At 34.4% G+C, this 13,327-nt stretch overlaps 1 protein-coding gene across 1 annotated transcript; it reads right to left on the bottom strand.

Moving 5' to 3' along the window:
- Positions 1–4,879: 4,879 nt before the first annotated feature.
- Positions 4,880–12,988, bottom strand: LOC129246074 (homeobox protein abdominal-B; the record flags this gene model as incomplete). The annotated part of the gene is made up of 5 exons (XM_054884606.1): positions 4,880–8,087; positions 8,162–8,376; positions 8,906–9,098; positions 9,217–9,419; positions 12,172–12,988. Coding segments are annotated over 5 exons (1,620 nt in total), but the record flags the coding sequence as incomplete, so codon positions are not given.
- Between the last annotated feature and the right edge of the window lie 339 nt (positions 12,989–13,327).

Here is a 13,327-nt window from a genome sequence, read left to right as displayed (position 1 = left end):
TATTGTTTGCCGAGGGGTGACCTCTAATAGAAAGTATTTTTTCTATCAATTGGTGTTTCGTGATCCGAGTTTCGAACTTAAGCACTTCTGATTGGCTGAGATGAAACTAAATGCACAGAATTTGATAGCATTGGAGACAGTAGCATTCCAAATTGATGTATGAAAAACCGTGAAAACTACAGTCGTCTACATTGTTATAATAATAATAAGTTAATTTATTTAAAATAATAATTGACTATGATTAATTCTTATCGAAAATTTAAATTAAAGTATGTTTATCTAAAACAAAGTAAGCACTGCAATTCGTTATTTCTTCATAATTGTCAACAGGATACCCGTAAGCGCTTTCAAAATTAATAATGCCCTACGATTAAGCATAGCAGATATGTAAGTTCTTCACCCAAATCCGTTTCTATGGCTAATGATTAGTTTTACGCTCGCTCTGCTCTTAGAGAGCAATGCGGAACGATAAGTTCCCACAGAAGTAGTTTCTACGATACCGGAATGACCTACATTTATATCACTCGAGCAGTCCCCGAACATTTCTGGAGAATGCTTATGAATGATTTTTCAACTACTAAACTTTATTCAAGGCTGTGTTTTGTTTAGAAAATCGAGTATGAAAAAAAATTTAAATCAATAATTACACACGAACGGAAAATCATAAACACTCCAAACTAATTACGTACATATAATCGCCTAAGCTAAACAGCATTATTTTTCTGTGTAATATACAATTGCGAGCCAAGTGCTTACTGAAATATGTACTTATACATACAGGGTTGGCCATATTAAACTGACCCATTGAGTAACCCTATAACTTTTTACTGTAATTTGAAATCTAAGGTTTACGTCAACAAGCCAAAGACACTAGGCGCACTTAAGGCCAATATCCGACGGGAAATAGCCGCCATATCGGCCGAGACGCTGGCCAAAACTATGGAAAACGCCGAAAAACGGGCACATTACGCTATACGAGCTAAGGGCGACCACTTGCGCGATATCATATTCAAAAAGTGATGTAAACGAATCTCCTTGAACTAAATTAAATGTTTTTCACAATGAAACACAAAAAAATGTTTCTTTTTCCATATTTTTTTAATAATCACATGGGTCAGTTTAATATGGCCAACCCTGTACATGTGTATGTATGTACTTTTTTGGCCTGCTTGCAATTCCGTTAATAATATTCGATGCCCTCCATGACGACATTATTTAACGAGAAGTTCGCGTTCGGCCAGCGTTTTCAGTGCTTTATTCATTTGCCATGACTTATGAATCATCTGCAAAGGTAGAATATGTGTGACGTTGACCCCAGTACGTCACCATCCAGTACGGCATGCCTCTAAATTTGTATGAAATATTGCTGACTAATGCTCTATTTTCCCACGTTTTTTTCGAAGCGAGATTTACTATCACGGTGGTCTTCGGCATTTTCCCTGTTTTTTGAAATTAATACTAATATATAGATTGACCAGAAAATACAAAGAGTATTCTGCCTCTATCTATAGTATTACAATTAGGCAATTAGTGTGCCTTGCTATTGGTCTGATCTGTAACATACACTTCAGAGCTCCAGCTCACGTCGGTTCAACCATTAACATTCCACATCCAAATATTAAATAAATATAAAATCTTCTGATTTGTCTCTTTACTCAGCCTTAAGCAAGGCGACGATAAATTTATTATCCGATATATGTTTTTTAATAACATTTTTAATAAATGAAAACTAATAATTTTAAGTGACGGACATCTTTATTTTCAACTTCACGCGATCCATTGCTTGTCTGTTATACTGCAGCTGTTCAGCACAAAATTATAAACATCCTATGGGGTAATTAATTTTTCACCACCTTGTACGTATACAGGGTGGGCCATATAGCGTTTGCTTTTTGAACCACCTATTTTTTTGAGAATGGTAACACAAATGACATGTCAAATGTGTTGATAATTTACTTAAAGGTTTGACATTTACGAAATGGGACGCTATACGCTTGAACAAAATTGGGAAATATTGAAAACCTATTTCCAAAGTGGTGAGTCTTCTTCTTCTTCCGGGGTTACAGTAACTGGCGAGCGTTACCGTGACATGCTCAACGAGTATTTTTTTCCAAAAATTGAAGAGGATGACATGGACGACATTTTGTTTCAACAGGACGGTGCAACTTGTCACACTGCAAAAGTTACACTCGAACTTTTGGCTACCGTTTTTGAAAACCGACTAATCAGCCGAAATTCCGATATCAATTGGCCACCTCGGAGCTGTGATTTAAGCCCGTTGGACTATTTTTTGTGGGGAGCCGTTAAGGACAAATGCTATGCGAACGATTGATGCTTTAAAACACGAAATCGAAGTTGCCATTCATGAAATTGGAGCCCAAACAATCGAAAATGTGCTTAAAATTGGGTTGATCGAATGGCCTACTGTAAAGCCAGTCGTGTCAGTCATTTGAACGATATTATTTTTAATTCGTAAATGACAATGTTCAATCTTCCAAATAAAAACAAAGTTTAAAAAAATATTGATCAGTTTTTTTTTATAGTCGATTCAAAAAGCAAATTTTACATGGCCCACCCTATACGAGTATATGTATATGATGCTTTCCATTTCAATTCAACCGGGCTATTCGGGTCACGTTCTTCGATTTCGATGTAACTTAAATATGTTGCTCTCTGGTCAAAATAATGAGACATGTATTTTTTTGTTCTCCCGAAAAGTCAAGAGTTATCGGCAATTTTGTTTTTCGGCTCAAACTCGATTTTTTTTAATTATAATTATAAGAAAAAAAATTTTTTAAATGCCGATAACTTAGTTCAAAATGATCGTAATTACTTACACGAGCGACTTCATGAAGAAACAATTGCAAAAAAGTGGTTGAAAATTTTTTATTTAGCAAAAAAGAAAAAAAATTGAAATTTTTTCGAAATTCAATATTTCAAAAAGTGTATTTTTTTTTATCACTTTTTCCAAATCAAAAGGACATCTCAAACTTTAATTGAGCTGAATGCCTAGTAGCTAAAATGAGTTGTTATTGAGTAATGAATTTTTGAGTAAAAACTCTGTTTCGCACTTTTTGTTTCTTGCAAAATAAAACATTTTCAACTACTTTTTTGCAACTGTTTCTCATTATTTTGACCAGAGTGCAACATATTTAAGTTACATCGAAATCGAAGAACGTGACCCGAATAGCCCGGTTGAATTGAAATGGAAAGCATCATATATAAATAGTATGCATATATGCCTTCACTAGGATTTGTACGCTCTGATCAGAGTTGATTCATGGCAATTTGTCCATAAAAATTAGATTTTTTGAGATATCCGTGTGGGCTGGTTGCTCTCTATGAAAATTAATGAAAATTTATAATGTTCATGAAATAATTAAAAGTAATTTTCGTAGTTTATTTCCTTATTGAAACATAAACAATTAATCTTGGCTAATTTGAGTTTCAATTATTCTCCCATATAAAATGTTCATATAACGAAATGATACAACGGCATGATATTAACATAGGGGCTGAAGCGGTATCGGTGTGGGATCTCCTAATTACTTCATCGAAAACCTTGAATTGAACGCTGTACAAAGCATTATGTTTTACCATAACTTTATACTTTTTTCAGGTTTTTTAGTAAGACCGATTGAACGATAATTAGTTTTATATATTTGTGTATATATTCATACTACCAATATTTATGTATATTTTTTATTTAATCTCAAGTCGAAATCTTATCTTAATCTTAATTTAAATTCACATATACATCAATCCATACAAATAACCAATTCATTGCTAGATATTACATATATACAAATAAAATTCAAATACAAATGATTTTATGCCTTGACAGTGCAGCAGTGAATGTTGAATGAAAACATTATTTTTCTTTGATTTTTGCAGGCTCATTTTTTATCTATATTGCAGTCACACAATGGCTAATAGCACGTATGTATGTAAGTTTACATATTTAAAATACAAGCGAGTGCGTTTAATTGCATGGTTTACTCGGTACTCTCTACGACAGCTAAATATGTTTCGTGTCTCCTCTTGTTTGAGAAACAAATCACGACATACTTTCCTCCTTAAAAGTTAATTTACGTAGATAATTCTAAATAAATTACTGCATTTGTTACGGGCCTTCTGATCACTAATTATGATCGCTTATTTTGCGGCACATGTGTATGTGCATATGTATATAAATTTTCGCGAGCGTTTATGTACGAGGTTTGCTCCTTAAGTTTGGCTTTACATATTATTCATTTTTATTAGGAAGTCTAATATATAATATATCAAATATTATATTTATTAGCTGCTATTATTTTGTGATTATTGTGTGTATATGCATGTATTGTAAATTCGATAACGAGAGGTTATATCTACGTATGTAGGATATTTCATTTAATATTACATTTATCTATGTTTGGATCGAGAAACAGGACTGCAAATTCTTGATTTATTGGCAATAAATGTATACAGTTCGGTTCTAATTATGTTGCAGATGAAAATATGTAAATAAGTAAGACATATGCTTTATACAGTATATAATATGTATGTAGAGAGAGGTTACTAGGATTTCCGAGAACAGCAGAAGAAAATACGAGTAACGCAAATAAGTACTTACCAAATATATTTAATTTGGGCAACATAATTGATATGGAGTTTTTGGAAATATAGATATATTTTTATTTGTAGATTGTAATGCTTAGCATTTTGGATCTAAAAAGAAGGATAACGGCATATAATTTTGAAATGAAACCAGAATAAATATTGGAAATTAATTAATCCATCTTATAAAGAAATGGCCAAAAACAGCAACAAACTATTCAAATTTTCAATTAATTTATTATTATTTATTATTTATGTTATGATTTTTCACAATAACGGTCACTTAGAAAAACATAGCGAGTAAAATTATTTATTAAATATCATAGAGAGGAGCAACTAAACCATTCTAACTACTAAATTCACTATAAAAATTACAGTTGTCGCAAATATAACCGAACTTTAACTGCCTAAATCAGCTTAAACAAGAAATAATACAAAAATTATGGAGGCAATTATGTATATACAATTCGATTCACTTAATTTGTGCATACATATGTACTACATCTTATTTATAGTCATAATAATAAACCCATAGCAGGAAGTCATACAAAAATTATTTAAACAATCAAAAACTAATCAAGTAAAAATTGAAAACAGTAACAAAAACGAATGATCAAAAGGTATTACATTTTCACCATTGTAATTTAAACCACAAACATACTAAGCAAGTAATACACGTAGCTGCTCAACAATGTACATATTATATGAATATATGTATGTATGTATACTTGCTTAAGGTTGAATATGTGCGTTTCTATTTTTTATTAATAGATATTTTTCCTTTTCTTAACTTACTGGTAAGCCATATTTACTTGACTACATTTTGGTAGGTGGAACTGTAAGTTGATAGTTATGCAAATACAATAGTTGGTAGTACATTCATAGGTGTATGTTATTTCTCTTTTTTATGACATGCACACATAAAACTTACACTATAATTTTGCTTTATGTAATATTTAGTCATCATACATTTTATTTGGAATTTAATTATCTAAGCTTTTGTGACTTTTCTGATAACTGTTTCTAGCAATAAACAAATAATCTGTATGCCCATGTTTGAAGCGAGCTGTAAAATAGTCCATTTCTTTCAACAAATTATAACGAGGGTTAAAGCGCATATATCCTTTTGGGTTTTAAAATAATCGCAATATAAGTTAAAAATTCTGTACTCTATTCGCGGGAAATCAGCTCAACCAATACGCATGCAAATATGTTTTTGTTTGTTTGCTTTTGTTTGTTCTGTAATTATTGTGTAATGTAATTTGAATGCTCAAAATTCCGCAAGGCAAGTTAGGAGCGGCCTTAAGGATGAAGTGGGACATGCCGGCCACCCGTGCAACGGAGGTGTACATTTATGTGAAAGCCTGGACGCCGTAGAACACTATTCGCTAATGAAAGACAAAATCACTAAACGCTATCTTGCTGACACGCATTTTATTTAAAATCGATTTTGCTCAGATATTTCTTTAATATTTGTCTTTATGATTTTTAAATACATATGTTTTCTGTATTTACAGGAACTTATCTCAAATGCCAAATACAATTACTACATATAATACACCAAATAGTAACACATGCATTGTGACAAATATTATGCAAATACAATTAGCATTACAAATACAGCTTTTGTGGGTATTAAGATTATTATTAATTTTTCTTTTTCATTAACGCTAACGATATTACAATAAATTATTGAATGTACACATTTATTTTTTGCAAGTATGGATGACTACGATCGTATGTTATTATTGGGTTTAAATTGTATATCTATATGTGTGCAAATATGCGTTTGTTTAAATGTGTTTGGCTATGTGTGCAGCGGAAGCTTAACTCTACGAGACTACTAAATTTAGACAATTTGTGTTTTCTTATTTTTCAGTAATTTAATTGGACATACAATTTTGCTTAAGAATTGCCTGTTTTATGTTATTAGTTAAAGATATTTATTTGTAGTTAGTGTTTACTTTTCTTAAAAATAATTGTAGATTCCATTAAATTTTTACTTATTTATTATATCATTTTTCATGAGACTTTGAGAAATTGTTTATATATGTATATACTTTTTTAATAACCGTCTACTTTGCTACAGTTTCATATTGGTTTTAAATTACTTACTTAATACGTTAAATATAATTTAGATTTTAATTAAAATACGTAAATGTTATTTATATTGTTTTAGTTTATCTCAAATATTCCTTTGACTGCAGCAGTGCCTTGTGTGTGCCTTAATAAATTGCATATTTCTAGACTTTAATGCGGGAAGAAGGAATCCAGTTTCGCGCCTTGCAATATACTTGTATATGGTATTTGTGAGGATATAAATTGTTTGAAATATTAATTTATTTGTTGTTCAAAAGTAGTGCAAACATTATAAGCATTTTTAAACTTTTGGAGTCCTTTTTATACTACAACTAAAACTTCTCAATTTCTTGTGCTCCGAAATCGTCCAAAAATATGGATTATTTAAAACTTTTAAAGTTGTGTCACAGAAATTGTTTACTTCTTTGATTAAATATAGATTGATGACTATTTAGAAAAACTAGAAATTAATTGCAACACCCCGGAGTTCTGAAATTACACTGAAAAAACACAACATATTTATTTTACATTTGGGTACCCTATAGAACAAATATACTATTTAAATTTTATTTGTGACAAAATTTAGGCTAAATCAAGAAAACATAATTGGCCAGGACTTCAACTATTTATAAATATTTAAGTGTGCGTCTTGATGTTGTCCTACCAATAGAGCACTTACACGTACAGTTTTATGACATAACCGAGCAGCAGATTGGATTTTATGCAAATACTTTTGGTAGCATTTGATATTTTATACCCATTTTAACCATTGAATTCTGAGCCCGCTCGGCCATGGCGATTCCAGAAGTTTGACTAACGAATAGAACAAATTATAATAAATCTTTTAAATTTGCTACACATATAACTTTAGGCATAGTACAATAATTTAACTTATACATATAACAAGAAATAATAATATTTTGGGCGCAAAATTCTTAAAGAATATATGTAACTTATTTCCATGATGTTAACTCCACTTTATTCTGAGTCGTGTGTATGTAGGTGTCCATTCATTTATCTATTTTCATACTGACTGAATGAGTTGAGTTGAGTTGAGTTGTGTCAAACTACCCATATAGGTGAAACTATTTTGAGTTAATTTACGCGGATGGATATACCGAAGACTACTGAAATTCCGACTGCATTTCGGTCTTGATATTCGCCAAATACTAGTAGGTGGCGAACCCCATTGCGCTAGCACTGCTGTTGTCCAAAGGTCACTGGTGCATTTTGGTGGTATGATGCCCCATGCTCAGGCCCAAATTCATATGATGAGTATTATGGTGTTGTTGCGTAGACTGCGCGTGATTATGATTGCTGTTCGCACTACTGTTGTTGCTCTGCTGGGCGGCTTGGCGTTGCGAATTCTTTTTATTTTTCATACGACGGTTCTGGAACCAAATCTTTACCTGCGAAATGAGTTGCGAAATTGTGAAAATTCAAATATAACTAAATAAAATGGAAAGCTGTTTTACACTCTTACCTGTCGTTCGGTAAGATTCAAGTTTCTTGCCAACTCCCAACGTTTTTGTTTGGAAACGTACGCATTGTAGAGGAACTCCTTCTCCAATTCAAGGGTTTGGAATTTGGAGTAGGGCTTGCGCTTTTTTCTTACAGAAACTTGGCCAGTCCATTCATGTAGCGCATTATTGGGCGTACAAGGTCCAACGGTGCCAACAGGAATGCCAGCAGTACCACCTATAAATAAAATCATAGAACCCATTACATATTTAAAGTCTAAACTGGATATACGCACTAACTTAGAAATATTTGCAATAAGCTTGATATACAACTACAAGTCTTTGAAATGGGAACACCTGAAGAAAGTTGTCAGGTGTTTCGGTCAATAAACATACCCCCTACTGCCGCACCATCAGTTGAAAAAAAAATAATTACAAATTTAAGGAATCATACTTATTCCGAGACTATCCTTATGATGACTTTATGAAAAATTCTATCCAACTCAAAATAACAAATATTGATTTCAATAAAAAAAAAATGTATTCAAAGTCTTCTAATTTCTTATTTCAAGTATATAACACCAAAATTAATTTATGTTACTGTTTAATTAAGGATTGTGAAGAAATAGCCACCCGTTAATTTACTGCAGTGCTTTTTTGAAGTTGTGTATGTAACCTGTAATGTGTCGCATATATTCAATTACATGATTATTTCCTATTTAATTTTAAATAAAGAACTTTTGAGAAAGTTTCCGGTAATGCATTACCTGAACTTGAATAGGCCTCACTTGGGTATCCTCGTAACCCACTGGGGGAAGAATATGTTGGCGTTTCGTAACTTGACTGCGAGGTGCCCTCCACGGATTGGCGGGCGGCAGCTGCAGCAGCATGTCGCTCGTCACTGGCGCTCATGTAAGCGGCTGCAGTAGGTGTGGGTTGTTCACGGTAATTCCAATACGGCTGTAACAAAGAAATACAATTTTAGATTAAATTTTAGTAATGAGAGTGAGTTGCCTGTTCAAAGTTAACAAGCGCGTCACATTTTTGCATTAAGAAGACTTCTGAGTTATTAAATCACCTGATATTGCGTTTCGGGATAGCCATAGAAAACTGGTTTTCGATCTCTGTCTAGAAAGTATTGCGAAGCATGGTACTGCGCCGAGCTGAAACCATCACCATCATATGCCCATGGATGAGGATGCCGTTTGACTGCTGCAGTTGCATCGGCTTCGAAGCCAGGCCGGATCGCGGGAATATGCAGAGGTGCTAACAGAGACATATCTGAAATTCGGAAAAAATTGTTGCCACTATAAAAAATGTTTACAATGTTATCGCACATTAATGTCTCGACAGGCAATGGAAAAGTGCCGAAAGTATACCTGCCTCGGGAAAAGCTTTTCATGAAACCAATTATTTTTCGAAAGCAATATAAAACCGCAGCTCACGAAGCGAGAAATTTTTTACACATAAGTGAGGGTCAATTAAAATTCTAGAGAAAAACTGTTCATAGAGATCTGCTCAATTATGCACAAGTCTCGCCAATAACTTGATGTGTACATATGTACATATATTAAGTCGGAAAAAGTGTGATTTCTTTTCACTCTCCGTACATTTTCTGAAAATTTTAACTTTACAGAAATCGAGGTATATACTTTTAAAGAAGGAGAAATCTTTACCCGGCCAAGAAACTGTTAATATTACAATCGTCAACTTATATCGAGATTTTGGTTGTTATTGTAGCAGTTTACAATACTTTGCTTAGAGTATCAAATCTCTGTCGTCTACCTCACTTGTCGTCCGCCGCATTTAACGTTCGGCCTAGGAAATATGCTGTTTTGACCAGGCGAGACTAAAGGGACGGAGGTGTTAGATGAATGGGCATGCGGGATATCTTCACATGTTGGATATATGTAGAGCATGTTTGAGCAATTCCGGAAGCCAGAACGCTATAAACTAAACTAGGTATATGTCGAGGTCGAGATTATCGGTTACAGGTCTCAAAGGAGAAATCGAAAAAGTAAAGATATTGCGCTAACTGCTACTAAAGAAGTCTTTGGCTTTGTTCCATGGTTTAAGCAGTATATAAGGGGCAAACAAACTTGTTCATCGTTATGCAAAAATGATTTTGTTATTCAGAGTTGTGCACATTTCGTACAAAGTTTAGAAACTCTGCAATATGGTGGCCCACTTTGGAATTTTGAAAATATGATTTACTTAATAATCTTATAAGCGGTTGCTTGGTATAAAAATATGTGTACATATTTATATTAGATCTGTATCTTATTTTGATAACTCGTTTTCTAAAAGTTCTACATGGCTTTGAGGAATATTTTTTAATTAAGACGAAGAAAATGAGTTCTACGCTATCTTCTAAGAGCAAATTGGCATTGGATTGGCATTTCGAAACAATATTATACAAAAAATTTTCCTAAGCTTTCAACGTGGTGGTAAACACCCATCAGGCTTGTATGCCCTTTAATGTTATTAGCATTATAAACCAATTGTCCTGAAAATGTGAGACTCTTTTAACAATTTCGAATTTATTCTGCTTATTATTGATATTGATATTGTCCTACAAACGAAGGAACTACATCCGAACGGTATAAGGTTTTTATGATAGGCGTTTTATTGGAAGAAATGCACTCGGGTAGTTGCAATTAGAAACACATTTTCTTCATTTTATATTGCATGCCCACAGTAGACCTCGAACGCCGGAGCTCACCGAAATAGTGTTCAGGCACAAACCCACTCGGTTTTGATGTCAGATAGACACCATAGACAACATACATACTTATATACTTAATTGATAAATATAAGGTAAACAATATAATTAGAGTCTGACGGGAGCTAATTAAAATAAATAGTTTATGAAAATGTATTTAATTAACAATAAGATCAAATAACTATTAAATGTAGTTAATAAATGTTATGCAGATATATATTTTTAGTTTATTGAAAACAGCTATAGTAGGGCACACATTTTAGTATCAAAACCAAATGTCGCAAAAATTTTATAAAAAGCGGGGTAATGCTTTTAAGCTTTCGATTTCTCCTAATCTTCTGATACAAATATTTAAAATGGTTACCTTAATTCATAATTTATCCTTGAGGTAACTATAACAACAGAAGCATAGCGATTCTAAAAAAAAACAGCCAGACGGCAATCAAGGCTGGTAACTCTTTCCTGGTTATAACACAATTGGGGCTGGAATGTCTTGATAAGCTGAATATCTTATAGGCTCCACGGCACATAGTAATTACTGGTAACGAAATGGTAGATAAATTAACCAGGAAAGGTAACTTTTCTCTCTTCTTTGCAAAGTAGAGGAGAGACAAAGGAGATCAGGCTGGGACAATCTACCGGTTTTATCGTAATTACAATAACTGACAAGTGTCATTAAGCTAAACCATTTAAAGATTATATGGAATTAAATAAAAAATAATTATAGAATCATCATAGAAATCTTAACAGTGCATTTTAGAGTGAATTATCATCTTACTAACGTGGGAATATACTCCAATGGTACGTAAGACTCTTCAACCAAACAAGTTATGGTATCGTACTCAGCACTGATGCATAACGGAACAAACTCCTGGGTAAAGCAATGTTATCAGAGGAGGAAATAAATCTCAATAAAACAGTACAAATACTAAAATTTATTGAGAAAGTTGGGCTCAGAGAAATACTTCGAATCCATGATGGGGGCAAAATAGATCTTATAGGTAGCAATGCTAAATTTCCTCATAATGATAATAATTATTATTATTCCCACCTACACACATGCCATTCCCGGCTTACTACAAATTATACATATCTACTCTGCTTAATGTAAGGCTGCGGAATCCACTGATAACCTATGACAGCATAGTTTTCTATAAATAATTTTCTAACGAGTAAACACTGAAAGTTTAACACACAATTCCCATTATAATTATATTTCCCATTTAACTATCGTCTTAGATACACCTATACGAAAAATTACTTTCTAACTACATACGAGTATTTATGTATTGGCACTGTCTTGTAACTTACCTGGAGGTTGGGAACTAACACTGGAGGGGGAAACACTCGCCGTCGACGGCGCAACAATCTGAGTTTGGCCCGACGCCACTGCTGTGTTTTGTTGTTGTTGCTGCTGTTGTTGTTGTTGTTGTTGCTGCTGCTGGAGGCTTGTTGACGCACCAGGAGGCACACTATTCGTTTGCTGCTGCTGCTGTTGTTGTTGCTGATGAGGTGATGTGAGATGTTGCTGCGCTTGTGAGGGTACGCCCGAAGGTGTTTGGGAGGGACTATGTCCACTACCAACTGGTGTAGTAGCGAGTTGTTGCTGTTGCTGCTGCTGAGGGGGCAGGTGAAGGGGTTGTTGCTGTTGCTGTTGTTGTTGTTGTTGTGCGGAAACAATTGGCACTGGAGGGGGATCTTCATACATAACCGCATGCGTGGGTGTGGAATGTGACGTCGGCGTCGTTTGTTGTTGTTGTTGTGGGAGCACAGCGGCCGTTGGTATGAGGGAGGTTGAATTTCCCGACACAGTCGGCACGGTGTGTTGCAGATGATGATGATGGTGTTGCAGGTGCGGATGGTGGTGGTGGTGGTGGTGATGCGGGTGATGATGCAATTGATTGATGGTGTTGGCGGCGGGTTGTTGGTTGATGATCGAGGCGGCGGACACGGTGGCCGAAGCAGTAGCGGTTGGATGTGGAGCGTGATGATGTGGCCCCCACCAAGCCCCGGCAGTGGCGTGCGACCCGACTGCCGAGACATCGTGGGGGTCGTAAAGAGCGCACGCCAGCGGGATGGTTGGGGTTTGGGGGAGGGGTGGAATAATTACCGTTATTTTGAACGCGGTTCAAACGAAAGCAATGCCGAGTATTTTAAGAGGTCGTTTGCGAGATGATTATAATGGAAACAGCGCGAACGCAAGATTGCGAGGCGATGCGATTCGGCAAGTACAAGTTCAGAATAATACAAAAGAATCGTAAGCCCGATTGACAGTTACGATTTGAGCCGGTTTCCAATGAATTTTTTCGCGATCCGTTAGATAAAGTGTTTTTATTTTTTTATCCAAATATAGAGATAGCAAAAAACCGGCAACCGGAGCCAAAGAGCACAGAACACGTAACGAGAGAGATTGAGTTGTTATTCATTAAGTTAGAGAGCACATATTTGATTTATATTTTTTCCGTCG

The sequence above is a fragment of the Anastrepha obliqua genome, chromosome 1 (assembly GCF_027943255.1).
Source record: "Anastrepha obliqua isolate idAnaObli1 chromosome 1, idAnaObli1_1.0, whole genome shotgun sequence".
NCBI lineage: Eukaryota > Metazoa > Arthropoda > Insecta > Diptera > Tephritidae > Anastrepha > Anastrepha obliqua.
This window is presented reverse-complemented; position numbering and strand designations above follow the sequence as displayed.